General features: G+C 44.2%; 1 protein-coding gene across 1 annotated transcript in view; it reads right to left on the bottom strand.

Annotated features, from left to right (window-relative positions):
* Positions 1-18,537, bottom strand: part of ADAMTS17 (ADAM metallopeptidase with thrombospondin type 1 motif 17) — a 151,548-nt gene that overhangs the window by 53,230 nt on the left and 79,781 nt on the right. Inside the window, exons 11-14 of the mRNA XM_058811469.1 lie at positions 8,694-8,795; positions 7,523-7,668; positions 5,118-5,284; positions 4,299-4,426 (exon numbers count right to left, since the gene is read on the bottom strand). Of these exons, the coding sequence (XP_058667452.1) occupies positions 4,299-4,426; positions 5,118-5,284; positions 7,523-7,668; positions 8,694-8,795 (543 nt within the window). The remainder of the gene's footprint in view (positions 1-4,298; positions 4,427-5,117; positions 5,285-7,522; positions 7,669-8,693; positions 8,796-18,537) is intronic.

Consider the following 18,537-nt stretch of genomic DNA (forward strand, 5'->3'; position numbering starts at 1 on the left):
AAGTACACCACAAACTAGTAGGATATCGACAAAGACTTGCTTTTGCCACTATGCCTTACTCACCAAAATCCCTGATACTCTTTTAAACCTCAGATTACATTGCTACAGATCCAGACATGAAAAAAAACAAAAAGGCAATTATACAACAGGTTTCTGTAGTTCAGACAACCCTTCTGGATTTTGTGCACATGCACTAAATAATTTATCAAAGTTCAGTGCTAAGCCAAGTTGTTGTATGGAGACAAGCTACCCAGTCTGGAACATCTTGTACCACAGTTTGTAATGCAGGAATATGAATAATACATGGAAAATACTCAAGTGAGGAGACAAAGCCAGAACTCCAGGCATCAATCAAATGCAAAAAGTGGGTACTAAGTATGTAAAAAACTGTTTGCCAGAAGCAGGTCCAGTAGACAACTTCAATTTCTCCTCTGCCACCTGTGGCACTCTCCTGACACTCTGCCTGTCCAGTTTACAGAAGCTATTTTTGAAAATCTGTCCATTTTCCAATTTGTGCTCCCCTTTCATAGAGTGTGACAATCACTTTCAGAAAAAAATAGTTCTGTAACAATTCTGTTGTGCCAGGACAGCCTAATATGTGGCTTATCCTCATTAAACACACTGTGGATTCACCAGCCAGTTGAAAGGAGGTGTGATATGACAAAACATTCATGAGAAAACTGCAGATAGAGCCAAAACATCTTCACCTCTTAAATTGTTAAATCACAGCAAAGACTGCCCTTGATCTCTAGCCCAGTTCTTGCTACACAGGAGGTCTCTCTTTTCACAGAGACCTTAAATTACATCCTGAAGCACAATCTGTAGTCCCCACTGGAAAGTTCTCATGCTGTCATGAGGGTCAGACTAATCCTCCTTTGAGAAAAGCCAGCACAAGGTCATGTGCATCACACCAGTCAGCTGAGCAGCTTGTCTTCTCCTCACCCCTCTGCTCTGTGACATCTGACACTTTTTTTAGCTCCACTTCTGCCAGCAGTTTTGAATTAACCTCAGCAGCACAGAGCAAAACACTGTAAGGGGTTAGAAAGTGCCCTGTTCTCATATCAAACACACACCCCACGGGCCCAGGGAAGAGCAAAACCCTCAGGGAATCCTCTCCCTGAAAGCCATTTGTCACTTGAAGGGAAATGGGAGGAGATGAACCCAGTGTGAGGTGCAGGTTGCAGTGCCCAACCCCACCTTCCCCATGGCTGCAGTGCCCATGACAGGGAAAGCAAATTGCTGCAAAGCCTAAATGAGCAGTCACCCTCCTCCTCCTCTTCCAACACATCAGGCTGCTCTTGTTCTCCAGCCTGCTACAGATTTTCTGTCTCTGAAAAATCTCTGGGGAAAATAAATTCTCCTTGCTAGAAGACCATGTGCATTTTGAGGATGAAAGGTCAAAGACCTACATATGCTTTGAACAGGGGATCCAGTTTGCTCAGAGGATGGTAAGAAATTGTGCATTTGAAATGTTCAGCCTCAAAACCAACTCAAATAAACAAGGAAAAAATAAATTAAGACCTTATGATTCATCTTAAAAACAAGGAGTAAGGCTAGAAAAAGTCTAGGTGATTTAGGAACCCCCATGCTAAATTTAGGGCTGACTTTGCTCTTTGGTGCTTCTATGCATGATCAAAGTAATAACCAAGTTTACTCACTCCAGCTGCCTTCAGGTGTAAGGGATAAATGCAGAGATGCTGCTGCCTTTGATGATTTTGTTTCAGGGATAGTGAGGCTGACAGCAAAGGCTTCATTGACACCTTTTAGATTGGGGTTCAGCTTTAAAGAGAAACTGTAGTAACTTCACAAAGTACAACTGAAGGACAAATTCCCTTAGTGCCTAAATGTATTTGGGGCACTTTGAGGCTTCAGAGAATCTGTTCCTGCTTTCCTTCTCAAAACCCTCCTCTCCTTGCAACAGTTTTTTCTCTACATTCATTCATCACCCAAGAACGATCCACGAGCTGCATTTAGGAGCATCTAGTGAAGGGAGAAGATCTATTACATTTCCTGGGCTAGATGTTCACAGGCAATGGTTACTGCTAATTTGTCTGTTGCACTGACAATGTGTCATTCCTGCCTTTGAGAGCCTCTAACTAGAAGGATTACATAAGGAAATAAATAACAGTAATACCACCCTCTGATTTCAGCACTTATTCTGTTCTCCAGGCCCCCTGCAATGCTTATTGCCAGGCTTTGTCTGTGCTGGGTAAAGAAACAAGGAGAGGAGTAATTAAATGAATATGGCAATTAAATTGGTTTAATAGGCAGCTAGTTAGACAAGTATCTGTGGCAAACGGGGTACACAGGCACATATGGCAATTCTCAGCTCTGCACTGCATATATGGCAGAGGAGCATTATAAATGAGTTCACAGGGCTTTCAAATCTGCTCGGCTTGAACTGATCATTTCACATTTTTTCTCAGCCAGATGCAAATGGACTGAATGTTCTGCAGCTGTCATCACCTCTCTGCACAGTTAGAGGCAGTTGCCCCCGACTCAGAGTGCAATTTGCTTTTCGTGATGTGCCTCCAGTGCTCTGTGCTCATAAAGGAATTCATTTGGAGGGAGCTGGCTACTGATCCTCCCTGGATGAAAAAAAGGTGCCTTGCCATGATGTCTGATTTACCATTTGTGGCAGTTCTGAAGGTTTGGAGCAATAAAACTGGCCAGCCCAGAGTAATGGTCAATGGCACACAGCTGGAGGTGCACAGCTGGCCTGACTATAAAAGGTTATTAATGGGTTTTTGTTTTAGCTTTTTTCAGATATTGCCAAAAACTGAGAAAAATTAAGTAACTTGGGATGCACCATGAACCTGGCTCTATGTGCAAAGCACTTTGTATTATAAAGAATCAAACTAATACTGGCTCCCCAGACTGCTGCTATTTATATTCTTCATTGGAATAAATTAGAAAGAGTGAATTAAAAGTGCCTCTTCAGCATCATTTGTCAAGAAACAGTGGGAAGTGTCTCCTGCAGCAGTGCAAAATTCAATCCAAAGATTTTTCACTTCTCTCTTTGCATTGTTATTAGTAAAGCTGCTTTATGTCCCCAAAGCCTCTCTCACACCCAGGTGGGTATTATGTTCATTTATCTCCCTGCCTGGAAGGCTCAAAGCAATAAAAATTGGCATTTCTTAACCACTCACAGAAAACAGAAATAATGCCAAATTTGGCGTGCCCTGCGCCCCCAGGGCAAACCTGTGAAGTTAGTGGAAATAAAAGGTGATGCTAAAAAGCTGTTGTGGTGGATACAGAGGGCTGGTTAATACCACGAAGAGCAACTCTTACTACAGGATACACATCTGGATGAGGAGAAACTTAAAGGGAAAAATTGCCAGGAAGAATCCAGCCCTGGCAAAGCTGCTGTAGCCAAGTGAACTGTCTTTCCCACCACTGTGGTGTGTGCAGCACACTTTGAACATGTGCTCCATGATCAGGAGAGAGGAAACTCATGGAGGGTCTGCCCTGTCAAACTGACAAATGACCTGAACCCATCATCAGGAGCACCCACTCCAAACAACTTCCTGTCTTTTATGATCTTTAAATACACATTTTCTCATCTTTCTTCCCCTGTGTAAACATTAAATCTCCATCTTATATGGATCTACACACCTCTACTAAATTTTTGAGGAACCTGAAGCACCAGCTCTAAGAGCTGCCCTCCTTAGCATTTAATGTGTTACAAACTCTCTCAGCAAACCATGAAGTTTTACTTCCCACAGCTCATTTTGGGTGTGTGTGTTATTTGGTTAGAGAGAAATAATCACTGCAATGGTTATGGGCCACCACTCTAAGGAAAAGAGAATTCAATCTGAAGACTCTGGCTCATGTAGCTGCAGGAGCCAAGGAGCCACTGGTACTGAAAGGCTTCCTCAGTATTTCTAAGGAACCAGGTGGACCCAAAAGCATCATGATTCTGCAAGATAATGCTGGTAACAGGCTAGTGACAATTGGTAAGCTGATTTGCAGCTTCAGTGCTTTTATCAGTGACTCCTCTAATAGCCAAAAAGAGCAGTTAAGCAGGCCAGACTTCTCCTCCAATCTGCTCCCCTCACAGAAGTCCCTTCTCACCCAAGCCATGCACACATGCAAATGTGATTTTTTGAGCATTGCCAGCTGTTCAGCAATAATATCATACCTTGGGCAATCAGTGCAGTGCTCAGACCAACAACAGAGCCACGGAGCACTTGTAGTGAGCCCTATAAAGCCCTGAGGGAGAGCCTCCCAGCCCCCAGCACGGCACTGCCCCAGGCTGAACCTCACACCACAAATAGAACAAGAGAAGGTTACTCCACCTGGCACTTGCCATGTACACAGAGGTCTGTCTCATAGGGCCCACAGGGAGTTCCATCCAGGACTCTGTCTGCCACCAGCACAGGAGAATCCTTGCCCAGTGGGGAGCAGAAGAGCTCACATGGCTTATCTGGGAAAAGAAATATGACAACTGCCCTTGGGAACAGCACAAAAAAGTGTCTGAGGCAATGGTGATGCATTCTCTACATGAGTACATTTGGATATCTCATCTTTGAAAGAACATGAGGCTTTCAGTTTAGGCCTGTCATTTCCCCAGTTTAAAGTAACACTATTTAAAGGGTTACATTGATGAGACTGGGCTTTAACAGCACAGAAAACCAATCAGTCAATACAGTTTTGTGTATCTGTAAAGGGAAGATGTTTGTTACAGGGAACACTCATCAGTGTGATAAGAATGATCAAGTCACTCACCACATATGCTGAGATGCCCCAAAGTGTCATAAATTAAAATATGGCACAGGGAATCCACCTTTCTTTCCAGTTCCAAACTAACTGGAACTTTTCCACATTTAAATTCCCAGCTCTCTCCCAGTCTGGGAATTTCAGACTGGGAATCAAGTTAAGGCACTTCTCTCCCAGCATTTTAAAAAGATGAGTAAAGCATTGACAACTCTCTGTGTTCTATTAAGGAGGCTAAAGGAACAGCAGGGCAGCATCAAGAACAATTAATTGTAATTAGTCCTTCAGCTGTAGCTAAAGGGGGCCTATTGCAGCCTTCTCACCAACAATGGAGCCCTGCAGATGAGAAACTGCAGCAAAAGAACAGTGAGGAATTACAGAGGGAGATGAAAAAAACTCACCATCCACGATGACAGCTGTCAGGAGGCTTTTCTTCTTGTTGGTGTACCTGTCATGGGCCTGGCACTGCTGGTCCCTGAAGCTGGGCACCCCTTTGGGGCAGGGCAGGTTCTCACACACCGTGTGCTCCACGCTGGCTCCCCGGCAGTTCTTCCCACCCGGCCCCGGGCTGCAGAGGGGAACGAAAGCAGGGTCAGCACCACACACCTGGAATGTTCCATCTTCCCCCTCCCACCCTTCCTCTGCCCCCTGCCTCAAACACTCCTGAGGATGGAGACACAGCAAACATCCCATCAGCACGTGATCTCCTTGCAATTCAAGTGCCACAGAAGCAGCTATAACCTGCACTGCAGACATGGTATTTAAAAACAAACCTGTGCTGCAGATAACCTCCATCCATGAAATCCATTCCACACATTTGTTTTTTAAACATACAGGAAGGGCCACTAATGCAACATCAGAATTAAGCACCTGCAAAACTTAGCTGTTTTTATTTATGAATCCCCAGAGAAGAAGGAAAACTCAAACTCTCAGCAATAGCCTGTGTTTTCTTTGCAAAATAAAACAAAATACAAACAAAAAACCACAGGTAAGCATGGAATCTGGAATTCCAGGTCCCAAGCCTTGCACTTATGAGCTCAAATCTGGGATTTCCAATAAACACTGCAATCCAAGCCCCTCCTGGCACATGTCTGAAACAGTGACTGTGTGAGATATTCTGGTAGGCAGCCACACTTCACTGTATTTATGGCAAGAGAATCCACCAACTAAGGGAACTGAAGAACTCTAAGTCCATTTATGCTGCTGTGACCCTTTTACATGACAAGAGGGGACTGGAGAAGAGATGTTCTGTTTAAGCCAAGGTTTTCTCCTCAGTCCAAAGCCTAGACAGGAACACAAGGCAGTATAACCCAAAAGTCTGCATGTGCAAACTGGCTTATGACACATTCCTTACAACCATGGGGAGGCAATGCATGTAAATGTTCAAAGAAATTACAGAGAGGAAAAACCAAATCAAACAGTGAAGTAACTGGTTTAAAAATACTGATAGTCCCACAGGCTCAAGAGTCAGCTGGCAGGAGCAGAGATTCCTGTAAAAAAAAATCCCAAGACCAAATATATACAAAATAAAAGATAAATCCCTTAGCCAGTATTTCTGGACAGCGAATAAACCAGCTGCAGAAGTGGGCTGAGGCCAGGAATTTGAAGCTAAAGAAGATCACGTGTGTATCTCCAGCCAAGAATGTATATGAGCGAGAGAATTTTAAAATCAGCGTGCAGTGTTGGAAGGAGCATTTCCTGTAATTTAATGAACGATGATGAATGGATTTAGGTTTGGTCAGCACTGTAGCTGACAGCAAAGAAACCAGCTCAGTCCCCTTTTCAGGAAAATGAGCTGGTAAAAATCAAACCTGGATATTACAGACATGCAACTGCAACTCAGATAAGGAGAGCAATAAACAAAAATATCCTTTTTCACATGATTACAGGTCAACAGCAGCAATTGTGAGCCTATCCATCATCTAGGCATGTCTTTGAATTGACTGCGTTGCTACGCAGAATTTCAGCCCCAATTTAAAAAGAAAAGCTTTGGGTACTTTGTGTGTAGAAGAAAACATAAAATCTGAATAAAGTCAGAGAAACTGCACTTGGAGGGCTGCTCCCAAGGCTGTGAAGTTATAATAAACACAATTGGGTGGCCAGTTAAATGGCACCATTGTAACCTCTTCAAGACCCCAAAACAATGAAGAGACTTCCAGATAGGCCTCAACTGACCTGGGGGATGAAGGACAACACCTACATTTCATCCTGAGTCAGAAAAAATCCAAGCCCATGCAGAGAGCACGGACTTGTTTGTAGTCACTGTGCAGGAGCTAAACAGCACCCACGGCTCTCTGCATACATGAAAACCTTCCTGTTCTTATGCAGCACATCCTGACCTACAGAGCATCTCAAGGGGCTTTGCCAACACAGCTCAGGAACACCCTGATCATTGTCAGCCACTGCCCTGCTCCCCAAGCCCAGAGCAAGCACTGATCTCTAAGGCACATTGGCTCACTTTGGTTGGTAGATCCAGATCAGCCCCTCCTCATTCACTGTAGCACTGGAGGGGAAACACAGCATCAGTTTTTCTGCCAAACTACACGTATCTACTTCAACTGTATCCACCTTTGAATCACTGCAATGGGAAACTTCCAAAGGTGACCCTTCAGGCCACTTGCACAAAACCACTTCAAGTCACTCCAGGATTCCAACCTGGTCATCACAGCTTGTGAATGAGAAATTTCTCAGGGCTTCTGCCCAGCTCTGCTGCCCATTTCTCCCCTGTACTCCTGCAGCAAGGGTTTCCCAGGAGGGAGAAGGCTGCCAGCACGGCAGAAGGAGGCAGGATGGTGTGAGCACTCACGGGGGGTTGTCACATTTCCGCTGCCTGAAGCGCACGCCTGTTCCGCACGTCCGGCTGCACATGCTCCAGGGGCTCCACACGCTCCAGTCGCCGTCCACGTGCTCAGGGATGGGGGTTTTACTGACACACTCCCCGGCTCGGCACCACTGCAAGGACACCACGTTAGCACAGCCTGGGAGGGAGCCCTCACCTTGCACAGGTGACTGAGGGATTGCAACAAGTCCACGTTTAAGTTTCTAGGGATTCGAGGCTTTGGTGAGATGGCAGTAGGGGAAGGAGGAAGGGAGGAGGTGAAATGTAAAAGTTTAAGTGTCACTCTCAGCAAGCCCCTGAAGAGGGTTCTGTCATTAAATAAACAATCACAGAATTGAGCCCCTTACTTTATAAAGCAGATAATTATCTAAGTACTAAGACTTAAAGCCCCACGATTCACAGCAACTGAGTCCAAGAAATTATACCCCAAAGCAATGCCTGCATCAGCACTGCTCCCAGTATGTACAAAATGATTGAAGTATTTTGGACTTAACTTGGCTAAAGCCCCAAACCCCTGTGATTCTAATAGGTTGTGCTGGCTCCTGACCAAGCAGTAACTTGGCCTGTCCAGGATGTGACACAGTGAGCACAGCTAAGAAACCTTCTGAAAGAGTCATCAGGACTCCTCCAGTTAGAAAAACATGGGCATAAAAACTTTTTTTTTTTTTTCAGTTTCCTTGTCATGGCTTCCAGGACCCAGTTTTTCTTGTCATTGTTTATCTTTATCCTTGATTTCAGCAGCCAGCTTCTTAATTTTACCCTTTCTTACCTTCACAACTATACCATAGATTAAAAAAAATAAATTAGAGTCCAAAACCAGTAAATAAGGGGCTGAGAGTTACCAAACCAGTCAAGTTCCAAAAAACACATATATAAACAAATACAGCCAATTATACCTCAAAAAGAACAGAACATCACTGAATTTGAGCTACTTGTAGAAACTATAAAGTAGCCTCTTTTTCTTTCCCCATCTTCTGCACCTCCCCAAATGTCAGACTAAATGCTCTGCACACTTTCTACCTCAAATACAACCCAGAACATGACCAGCAATGGGTTTATGGTAAATACTGAACATCTTGGAAACACTTTTCCCAATGCTGGGAAACAAGAAGTGACAGCTGCTGAGCATCCTGATTACCTTGTCTGCGCCACATTCGGTGCCATCCAGAGGGGGATCCAACTTTGTCTTACAGGATGTGTCTCCTTCCACCAGGCACCAGAGCCCAGCACACATCAAATGCTGTAATCACAAAGAAAGGAGGTGCAGTTATTACTTTTGGAAATGCCAGCCATCATTCTGAGATACACTTCAAAGCTCAGGCAGTCTTTCTCAAGTGAATCCAGAGGCATCCAGTTGGTTTGGGAGCAATTATTTTTTAAGGGTTGATTTGCATTAAGTGGTGAGGCCGGAAACATGAAAGAGATTGATGGATGCCACTGACAGGAACAAAACCTACCCCAAACAAAAAGTGTGCTATTTGAACAGATTTCTTTTCACAAGAATAAATCTGGTCCATTAGAAAGGAATCCTATATGGGAGGCCACGTTGGGTGCTTTGGAACCATGCCAAATGCTTAGATGTCCAAGATACTTAATTACTCCTACTTTAAAAAAATATATACTGAAGTAACTGCAGCTGGTGGTAGCAATAATCAGCCAGCAATGCCCCTGGGGAGAAGGTGGAATGAGAAAGAGGAAAGGATGTCATGGTGTGCTGTACAGCAGAGGAGGAGCTTGGTGACAGGCAGGGTCAAAGAATGGGAATATTCTAGGGAACATTGCCCAGTGCTGCTGCTCTGCTCAGCCAGTGTGTGCTGCAGGGATCTCAGGGCTGACCACAACTGTGACCTGCCAGATCAAAGCATCTTCAGAATTTAAGAGAAAGCACCAGGAAAAGGGACCTTTGCATCGGTAACATTTTCCACAGCATCCACCATGCTTTGCATACCACGGAAGGGGATGATTCCAGTACAGTGCTACATAGCTGAGTACCAGAAGAACAACAAAGAAGAATTACATTTCTTTCCACTATTGTTCACATTTCAATGTAATGGTAAAAAGATGAGAAACCTGACTCTAGTGCCAGCTGGTCTTGTCAAGATTTATTGCACCTCATTAAACAGTTGAGTCAACACGCCTCAGCCTCATGGTTCTTCCCCAATGTAATGTAAGAGACTGTGGGTGCATGTGTGTTTTGTGTACAGGCATGTTGGTATGTCTCTATAAAACACATCATGTCTCTATAAAATAGATCTGTACAAGAGAGGGTGCAGATGAGATAAATCCCAGTCCTAGTGACGATGTAGAACATACTGAAACAAAACAGTTATCACAGCAGTATCTGCATCCTGCTCCATTTCCACATTTCTTTCTGGAAAGAGAATTTTTCACTATTTAAACCCAAAGAACATTCACAAAAACTGGGAGCAGACAGCACAATTCAGCATCTGTATTAACCACAATGCAGAAAGTCATTGTCAAACAAACAACCAAACAACAGCAAATACTCCAGGGAAACCTAAATCAATGAATTTTCAAGAGATTTTCTCTGAACAAATAGAGCATATGGGAAAATATCAGTCTTTGGTAATTTTGACTAAATGACTGTGACTAATTAGTGGTTTACCCACAGCTCTGAAAGCACTTAAGCATCAATTAGCCATGAAGACATCACACACAGTTTTATTGACAGGTATAGAAACATTGACAAGGCAGAGATTTCACAGCTTACTGAGAAATTCATTGTTCTACCTCATAACTCCCAGATTCTCCACCCCCTGCCTTCTGGAGAGGACTAAAATCAAGAAGTTCATCAATTAACCATCCATAAGCATTACAGAAAGAACACAAATCTAGGCAATAAACCACAGTGTGAAGGCACTACCAGCAAAACCTCCTTCCAAACTGTGGCTAGGGACAATATTGGTAAGTAAAATGAAGGGAAGCTTTGGAAATGAAAAGATGCAGACAGCAAGTATTTCCACTTTTCCAGTCTTCAACCCCTCTCTTGCATATAACCACAAAGCTTCAGAGCAGAATGTGAGGAGAAACACTCCAGCCAAATCTCTTGAACGACCCAGACAGAAATTTTGCCCCCAGAAGGAAACCCTCTGCTTCTGCTCTCTGTCAGAGGAGCATCCTGGCTGAAGATGTGATGGAATTCACTACATCCCAGAAGAAGTTGTTCTAGGCATATATGAGCACCATTGCTAAATATCTGTGCATTACACAAGACCAGTGTTTGTTCAGCTTCAGGTCCCTGGATCATAACTTCATGTAAATTAGGGTTAATTTCTGCTCTTGGATGTAAAACTGGGAAGACAGACTGGGTGGTGGTCGAAACAAAGTCATAAAAATGAAACAGCTTTTTTTTACAATTTTGGTTGCTAACCAGAATCCCTCCATAGCCCACAAGAACATGGAAGGTGATAAAGCCAGGTCACATACAGCTTTTTTTTACAATTTTGGTTGCTTACCAGAAACCCTCCATAGCCCACAAGAACATGGAAGGTGATAAAGCCAGGTCACACACCCAAGTATGAGCCATGGCATGGGGAAGAAATGGGCAGAGATCACCTCAAAAATGTGTGTTTGCACCTGCAAAACAGCTCAGAGTAGGGATACAGAGGGTGCAAATATTCACATACATGTGGGTGTGGTGTGTGCATATCTATGTGTGTGTCTATGCCCACATATTCATGTATACACACACATAATTGTAGGGAAATAAATAAAGGAAATACCTCTCTCAGCAACACCAACCTTTCTGAAATGTCCCACCTTCGAGGTATAGAAGACATTGGATTTTTATAGCATCCCTGTGTTTGATTCAGAAACTGCAAAGCATATTTCAGGAAACAGTTACAGAAAAATCTGGTAATGGTGCTGAGCTCTGTGTTCTGGTGCCACACCACCCAAAGCCCAGACCCTCGTTAGCCCAGTCCCCTGCATTTAACAGTGTTGAGATATCCCAGCAAAGATGAAACCATCGGCTTTGGGACTGGATGTTCCCAAGATGCTTTATCATGTTAATAGCTCTGTTCAAAAGAGATCATGTATCCTCCTCAGCCACAATAGGAACCCAAACAAAACTCCCCATTAAACAGCAAAGCAGTCAGTGACTTTTTAATGGTTAAACAGCCAGCTTTGTGGGGAAATATCCAAGTGAGAAATGGCAGGACTTGAAAGGAAGTTGTTGTATGTGAGTGGCAGCTCAGAGCTTATACTGATACAGAAGAAGCCATCAAAAGAACTGCATTAGTGCTAATTCTGCATTCAGCAACCAGCTTTCAGATGGCAGGTCCCTGCCTGCAGAGCATTCCCTACAGCGTTCAAGAAGTGCCAGGGAAGATTTTCCAATGACAGATATTTCGCACTGGAAAAATATTGATTTGTTGAAACTGTCTGTGGGGAAAGGTCATCTTTGGATCAGCTCCCAGTTTGAAATATTTCCAAGACAAAAATAATTTTTTAAAAAGCGAGATGGCTGTTGAGAAGTAGTGTTTCAATAAAAATTTGAAATTATTTTTAAAAAAAGAAAGAAATGCTTTTTTAACTGAACTGTTAAGGAATTTATATAGCAAAATAAAAATTAGAAACTGAAATAAAATGAAATTGCTATGAAAGTACAAATTTTAGGCATTCAGAAACTCCTGGGAGCTAGGAAAGCTTGTCTGCACAGCTGTTAGGAAGCAGTCCTGGGAGAGGTCAGGCTCTGGAAACTCCCAAGCTGGGAGAGATGTGCTGGGCAGGTGAGCGGCGCTTCCGATTACAGGGATTACAATGGCAGCCATTTGACAAAGGGGCCTCACTGTGCCAGGTGTTTTCTCTCCCCCAAAGATCTCACCATCTAAACAGACTCCTGGGAGCTTGGGGATAAAAGAAGTTTTATCACTCTGTTCTAGGTGGAAAGATGAAGAACAGAAAGGGATTAAATGTCTTGCTGAAAGTCTGCTGGGAGATGAGCTGAAGCAGAGCTGCTCAGAGCTCTCTGCTCAGTGTCACAGCCACAGGCTCCTGTGTCACTGCCTGCTCCAGCTGAAGCCAGGCTCTGGCTCTGGCCCTTCCCACCCTTCCCAGTTTCTCACACTTTCCCAGGATGGTGCTCCCTTCCCTGGGACTCCATCCCCACACAGACTCCCAACCTGCAGAGCTCAGGCATGGCTCAGTGCAGGGATCTGTTTGAGGTTCCTTAGCTCAGTGCTGCAGCTGGAAATGAGGAATGGCAAAGTCACTCCAGCCAGCTCCTGGTCCTCAGGCAGCGAGTCTGGAGCTCCTCCTGGGGTGGCTATTGCATCAGCACTGCTGCCAAAATCTGTGTGATCCTGCCCCACGACCTCACATGGGATCACAAGACTCCCTCAACTCAAACCCTCAGATTATTACCTGCAAGGGGACCTTCCAAAGCTCCAAAGCATAAAGAGAATCCAATGAATAAAGATGTCCTTCCCACCATGGAACAACTCCACAGAAGCTTCTTCATTCCCTGTACATTCACTCCTTTACCTTGTCTGCATCCAAGGAAAGAAACACTTATTTCTTCTGGAGATGAATTTGTTTCTGCTGCCCACTGGAAAGAGGAGCCTCTTCTTTCTAGCAGCAGAATTAAACCACCAGAAACCAATTTTTCTGTCAAAATGAGGGGACTATGAATAAGGACTTTAAAAAAGTAAATATCCTTAAGGCAGAGGAGCAAGAGACCTCTTAACACACAGGCTTGCTTCTAAATAGGCTGGCTTTCCATGAAGTATCAGAACTCTCTTATTTTGCCAGCACATTGCTAACCAGGAGAGAAAATGTGCTTATGAATGGGATTCTAATTAACATCTATTAAGTAAAATAAACACACAATTTACTCTTTTTTTCCTGTCCAAAGCACAGTGCAAATGTTCTCAAAGCCTCACAGGATGCTTCTGAGCAGCAACTCTTTACATAAAGTGACAAAAACAATGTCCCCAACTTCTACACCATCACTGTCTTTAATTTTGGGTGCCTAAAAACCCACAGCAATCACAAGGGAGGTGAGCAACACTGTTTGATGGAGCTTCTTGCTGCTGAAAATGAGATGAGAAGTGCTCCAAACTCAAATCCTGTAGAACTGGAAGGCACTTTTGGAAAGGAGCCACGTTAACCCAGACAAGATAATTGTGAAACTCAGATCCATGTCCCAGTGGCCAAACTGCTGACCTGTGTCTAGAGCTGACATTCCAAGATAGTGCCAGACAAGCAGGGGAAGACTCCCAGACTGCAAGGAAGGCACAAAGGAACAGAAACACTTTCTGGTATTTTTTTTTTTGGGAAGCAAACAATGAAACAGGAAAACACTGTCTCTGCTTTCAGCTGTCTCTGGTGCTCTCAAGGAAAACTAAAAACCTTCACAGTCTAAAATATTTCTTTGCAAAGCACCAGTTTTATTTAATTTGTTTCATCTACCTGGAATTAAATTATTAGTCAAAAGAAAGAGATTGGAAAGAGAGCATTCATAAGACCACAAGCTAATTTTATGGCAAAACATTATGCTGAATACAAATCTCTCCAGTGCCTTTAGGGCACTCACAACACCAGCTCCAGGGATTCACAGACATGGAAAAATCCAAGGAGGGAAGGACAAGTTTGATGTACTTCCCTACCAACACACAACTCTGACCGGGTGAGCTCTTCAGCTTTGCTGAGCTCAGGTTTAGCATCTTAAATGAGAGAACACAAAACAAATGTGTCACATCAGCTGGAAAAATCATAGAAGTGTGTTTATATGGTCAAACCCAGAAGTAGAGGCCCATGGAATAAAGCACTGGAGCAGAGTCTTTCAATGAAATGACTGGAATTTTGTACTGTGACTTATTACCAATGTCCAAAAGAGCTGTTCTTGGGAGCAATGTTCACTCAACAGTTCTCAGTCTGCTCCTCAGGCCTTAACACCCGAGTGTCAGATTTAAAAAATATTGATTTGTTTTGAACAACAGGCAGAATTGTCCACTAAAAACAAAAAATAGGAAAATTAAAAGAATGAAATCATGGATTGTATTTCTTGGCCATGGGAAAAGAGAAGGTAGGGACAAAAAATAAATATAGATTTGTACACACACCATTCAGATGTGGTTGTGAAAACTAAGGAGTTTCTTTTGAAGTGTTTTGCAGATGGGAAGCTCCCAGCAGCCAGTGGGAGAAGTCTGAATGCCCTTCAAGCTTGTTATACACAATTTTCAGGCTGATACTCAGTCCTATTCTGGCTAATTTTGTAAAGTTTAGACTTTAGCTGTAGATGCCACATCACAAGGCTACACTGATTCTTTCTCCCTCCCCTTGTCTTAATAAGAAATGAAAACTTGCCAAGCTCAAGTGTTTAATTCTTAATAGGCTCTCTCTACTATTGTTAAGAGTTTATTATGTTTATATTCTGAAATTTCCACATTGTATTTTTATAATTTTATTTTGGTTCCCTTCTCTCTTTTTATTTTTCTTTAAACCACTGCACCAGAATGTGTTTTGACCATCTTCCAAACTGAAACACGTACAAAAATTTCTGAAGCATTCCAATAATTGTAAACTGGGCTGTGCTGCCCAGGCAGGAACTCTGCTTCTCTCTCGTTCTCTCCCTCTCTTAAACAAAAAGTATTTCCACTGAAAATAAAGAGAAAAAGGTATTTTTGCAACAAACAGAAGTAGTGAAATAAGACATTTCAGCTTCATAGAAACAGGCAATGTGAAAATAGTCTGAATTCTGACAATCTACATGAGGAAAACTATAAACTATAGAATAGCAATTAAGTTAATTGCTACCTTTACTTCTCAAAAAAAAAAAAAAAATCAGCCAATTTTATTTTAGAATTGCCAGGCTTCTATCCTGCAAGCCTCAAGAAAAACCCAACCCATCCTCTTCCAGATTTATTAGTATTACTATGTAGACAAAGTCCCTGGTTGTACAGAAAATGACAATGCAACCTATTATTTTCAGCATAAACCAGCTTTCAATCTAATTACCACGTTCTTGTAAATATTCTATACATTACTAAATAATAGGGCTCACTATCATGGTCTGCATCTCACAAATGGCCCTGCAGAGAAAAGGCAAACAGAGCCCCATTGATTCCCATGCACAGAGCCCAAAAGGCCACTCCAGCAGCCTCTTTGCAAGACCAAGACCACAGAGAGACCTACAATTGCTGAATTATACTCACCACCACACAGCAAATATGGAAACTCAAGGAGAACATTAAAACCACTTGATCATTACAATTGCTACTTTTTCTTTACTTTGTTTTTGGCTCCTCTCTTTTTCCACATTAGCCAAGAAGTCTACTTTGTCTCCTTTGGCTTGCAATCAACTTTGCCCCCTTGTTCTGTAGCTTGTAGATATTGGAAAATACCTAAATTTGTTAAAAAACAACCTGAACCTAAGAAAAACAGTGGAGCCAGTTCTAGCTGGTTTAGTATTTCTAAAAACAGTGCTATGTCAAAATTCACATTCCCAGCTACATCTGAGTTGACAGTGTCTCTTGTCAGAAAAAAAAATCTCTTGGTAGCAAAGCTAATCTCCTTGCAAGTGCCACTCCAGCCTTAGACCAGTTTTGACTCAAAACAATGGGGATGATAACAGTTACATAAAACCCCACAAAAATGTGTTAATAATAAAGAAGCCAAAAGGCTTAAAAAACAAAAAGCCAAATGGATACGTGAGATAGAGATCACATTTTTCCCCCCCTAAACATGATTTCAGTGCAAAAGCCTCTGTTGGTAGGTGTGCCAGCCTGAAAAATAAAGATTAAACACGCAGAATGTTTCCATGGGAGTTTCAGATGTGTTTTGATGAATTTCTGGGGGAGAAATTAGTTTTGATGAATTTCTGCTCCCTGAAAGGCTGAGCAGAAACCACTCGTGCTATTCCTCTTGGAAAAAGCACAGGGGCAGCAAAGGGTTAACTCCTGCTGAGGCATCACTGCCTGGCTGGGGCTGGAGCTCTCTGCTTCCTCCGTGGAGGGGTCAAACCGATTCACAATAGCTGATTCATAGCCCAGTGTGGAGCTGAAGGACAGAGGCCAGCCAGGTGGAATTGCCTGTAATTTGCACAACTCTGCCATGCCAGCCCGGGGCTCACAGCAGCGCTGAGCAGCCAGAGCCCCCCGGGGTGTCTGTGTGTTTGGGGGGCACTGATAAGGCCCGTGCAGCGTCACAGGGGCATTTCTGACCAGCTTCTCCTGCAATTACCGTGATGTTGCTCAGAGCTGGAGAATGGCACGTTCACTTCTCTAAAAGCAACTTGTTTGCCTCAAAATAAAGGCCACTGTGTAACCTGTCAGGTGGGCCAAAGCTCACCAAGGAGCTCATTTCCCAGCACTGTGCAGCTTCCCAGCTGGAGCCAGGCAGCATGCCTGCCATGGCAGACACTTGTACAGCCTGCTAGATAAGCACTTGCGTGCATCAGACAATGGCTGACATTTGCAATGGGAAAGATGAACAGAGAACACTTTGATCCCTTTGTGTACTCCAGGAGAACTCTGTAACTTGGATATGAAGGGGGATCTACTGAAGGCTCTTGAGAGATTCATTAATCATAGAACCATAGAATGGTTTGGGTTGGAAGGGACCTTAAAGTTCACCCAGTTCCACCTCCCTGCCATGGGCAGGGACACCTTGCTCTACCCCAGGGTGCTCCAAGCCTGTCCAGCCTGGCCCTGCACACTCGTTCCCTGGCCCTGCACACTCGTTCCCTGGCCCTGCACACTCGTTCCCTGGCCCTGCACACTCGTTCCCTGGCCCTGCACACTTGTTCCCTGGCCCTGCACACTCGTTCCCTGGCCCTGCACACTTGTCCTCTGGCCCTGCACACTTGTTCCCTGGCCCTGCACACTCGTTCCCTGGCCCTGCACACTTGTTCCCTAGCCCTGCACACTCGTTCCCTGGCCCTGCACACTTGTCCTCTGGCCCTGCACACTTGTCCTCTGGCCCTGCACACTTGTTCCCTGGCCTTGCACACTTGTTCCCTGGCCCTGCACACTCGTTCCCTGGCCCTGCACACTTGTTCCCTGGCCTTGCACACTTGTTCCCTGGCCCTGCACACTTGTCCTCTGGCCCTGCACACTTGTTCCCTGGCCCTGCACACTCGTCCTCTGGCCCTGCACACTTGTCCTCTGGCCCTGCACACTTGTTCCCTGGCCCTGCACACTTGTTCCCTGGCCTTGCACACTTGTTCCCTGGCCCTGCACACTCGTTCCCTGGCTTTGCACACTCGTTCCCTGGCCCTGCACACTTGTCCTCTGGCCCTGCACACTTGTTCCTTGGCCCTGCACACTCGTTCCCTGGCCCTGCACACTTGTCCTCTGGCCCTGCACACTTGTTCCCTAGCCCTGCACACTTGTTCCCTGGCCCTGCACACTCGTCCTCTGGCCCTGCACACTCGTTCCCTGGCCCTGCACACTCGTTCCCTGGCTTTGCACACTCATTCCCTAGCCCTGCACACTTGTTCCCTGGCCCTGCACACTTGTCCTCTGGCCCTGCACACTTGTTCCTTGGCCCTGCACACTCGTTCCCTGGCCTAGCAGGAGCCCAGGCTAACAGCCTGATTCACAGCCCCTTAAAGAGGTGACAGGCACTAAAAACCCTACCCAACATTGAGGTTACAGATCCTGAATTATACATCTTGGAGGTCACAGGTTACAACAGACTGTGGATCATCTATCATAAACTCATTTTTTAGTACATTAAAATGCAGAAGGAAAGGAGAAAGGAGGTTTGGTGTATGTAAAGCTGAGCCTTGCTCATATGTTTTAATTTCTCTTCTGTAAATTTGGAGCAGAATAGCTGCAGGATAGCTGGTTTGGCAAACAGAGAGCTACAGTTTTGTTCTAAGGCATCTGAGTTATCCTTAAAACAAAATGGAAGAAGAATTTTGGGGATTCAATCTCAAAACTGGGTGAATACTCCTGGATTAACTATCTTGTTGGACTGGTGTGGGAGGCCCAGCCACTGCCAAGCATTGAGGGACC

Source organism: Ammospiza caudacuta, chromosome 10 (assembly GCF_027887145.1).
Source record: "Ammospiza caudacuta isolate bAmmCau1 chromosome 10, bAmmCau1.pri, whole genome shotgun sequence".
Lineage (NCBI taxonomy): Eukaryota > Metazoa > Chordata > Aves > Passeriformes > Passerellidae > Ammospiza > Ammospiza caudacuta.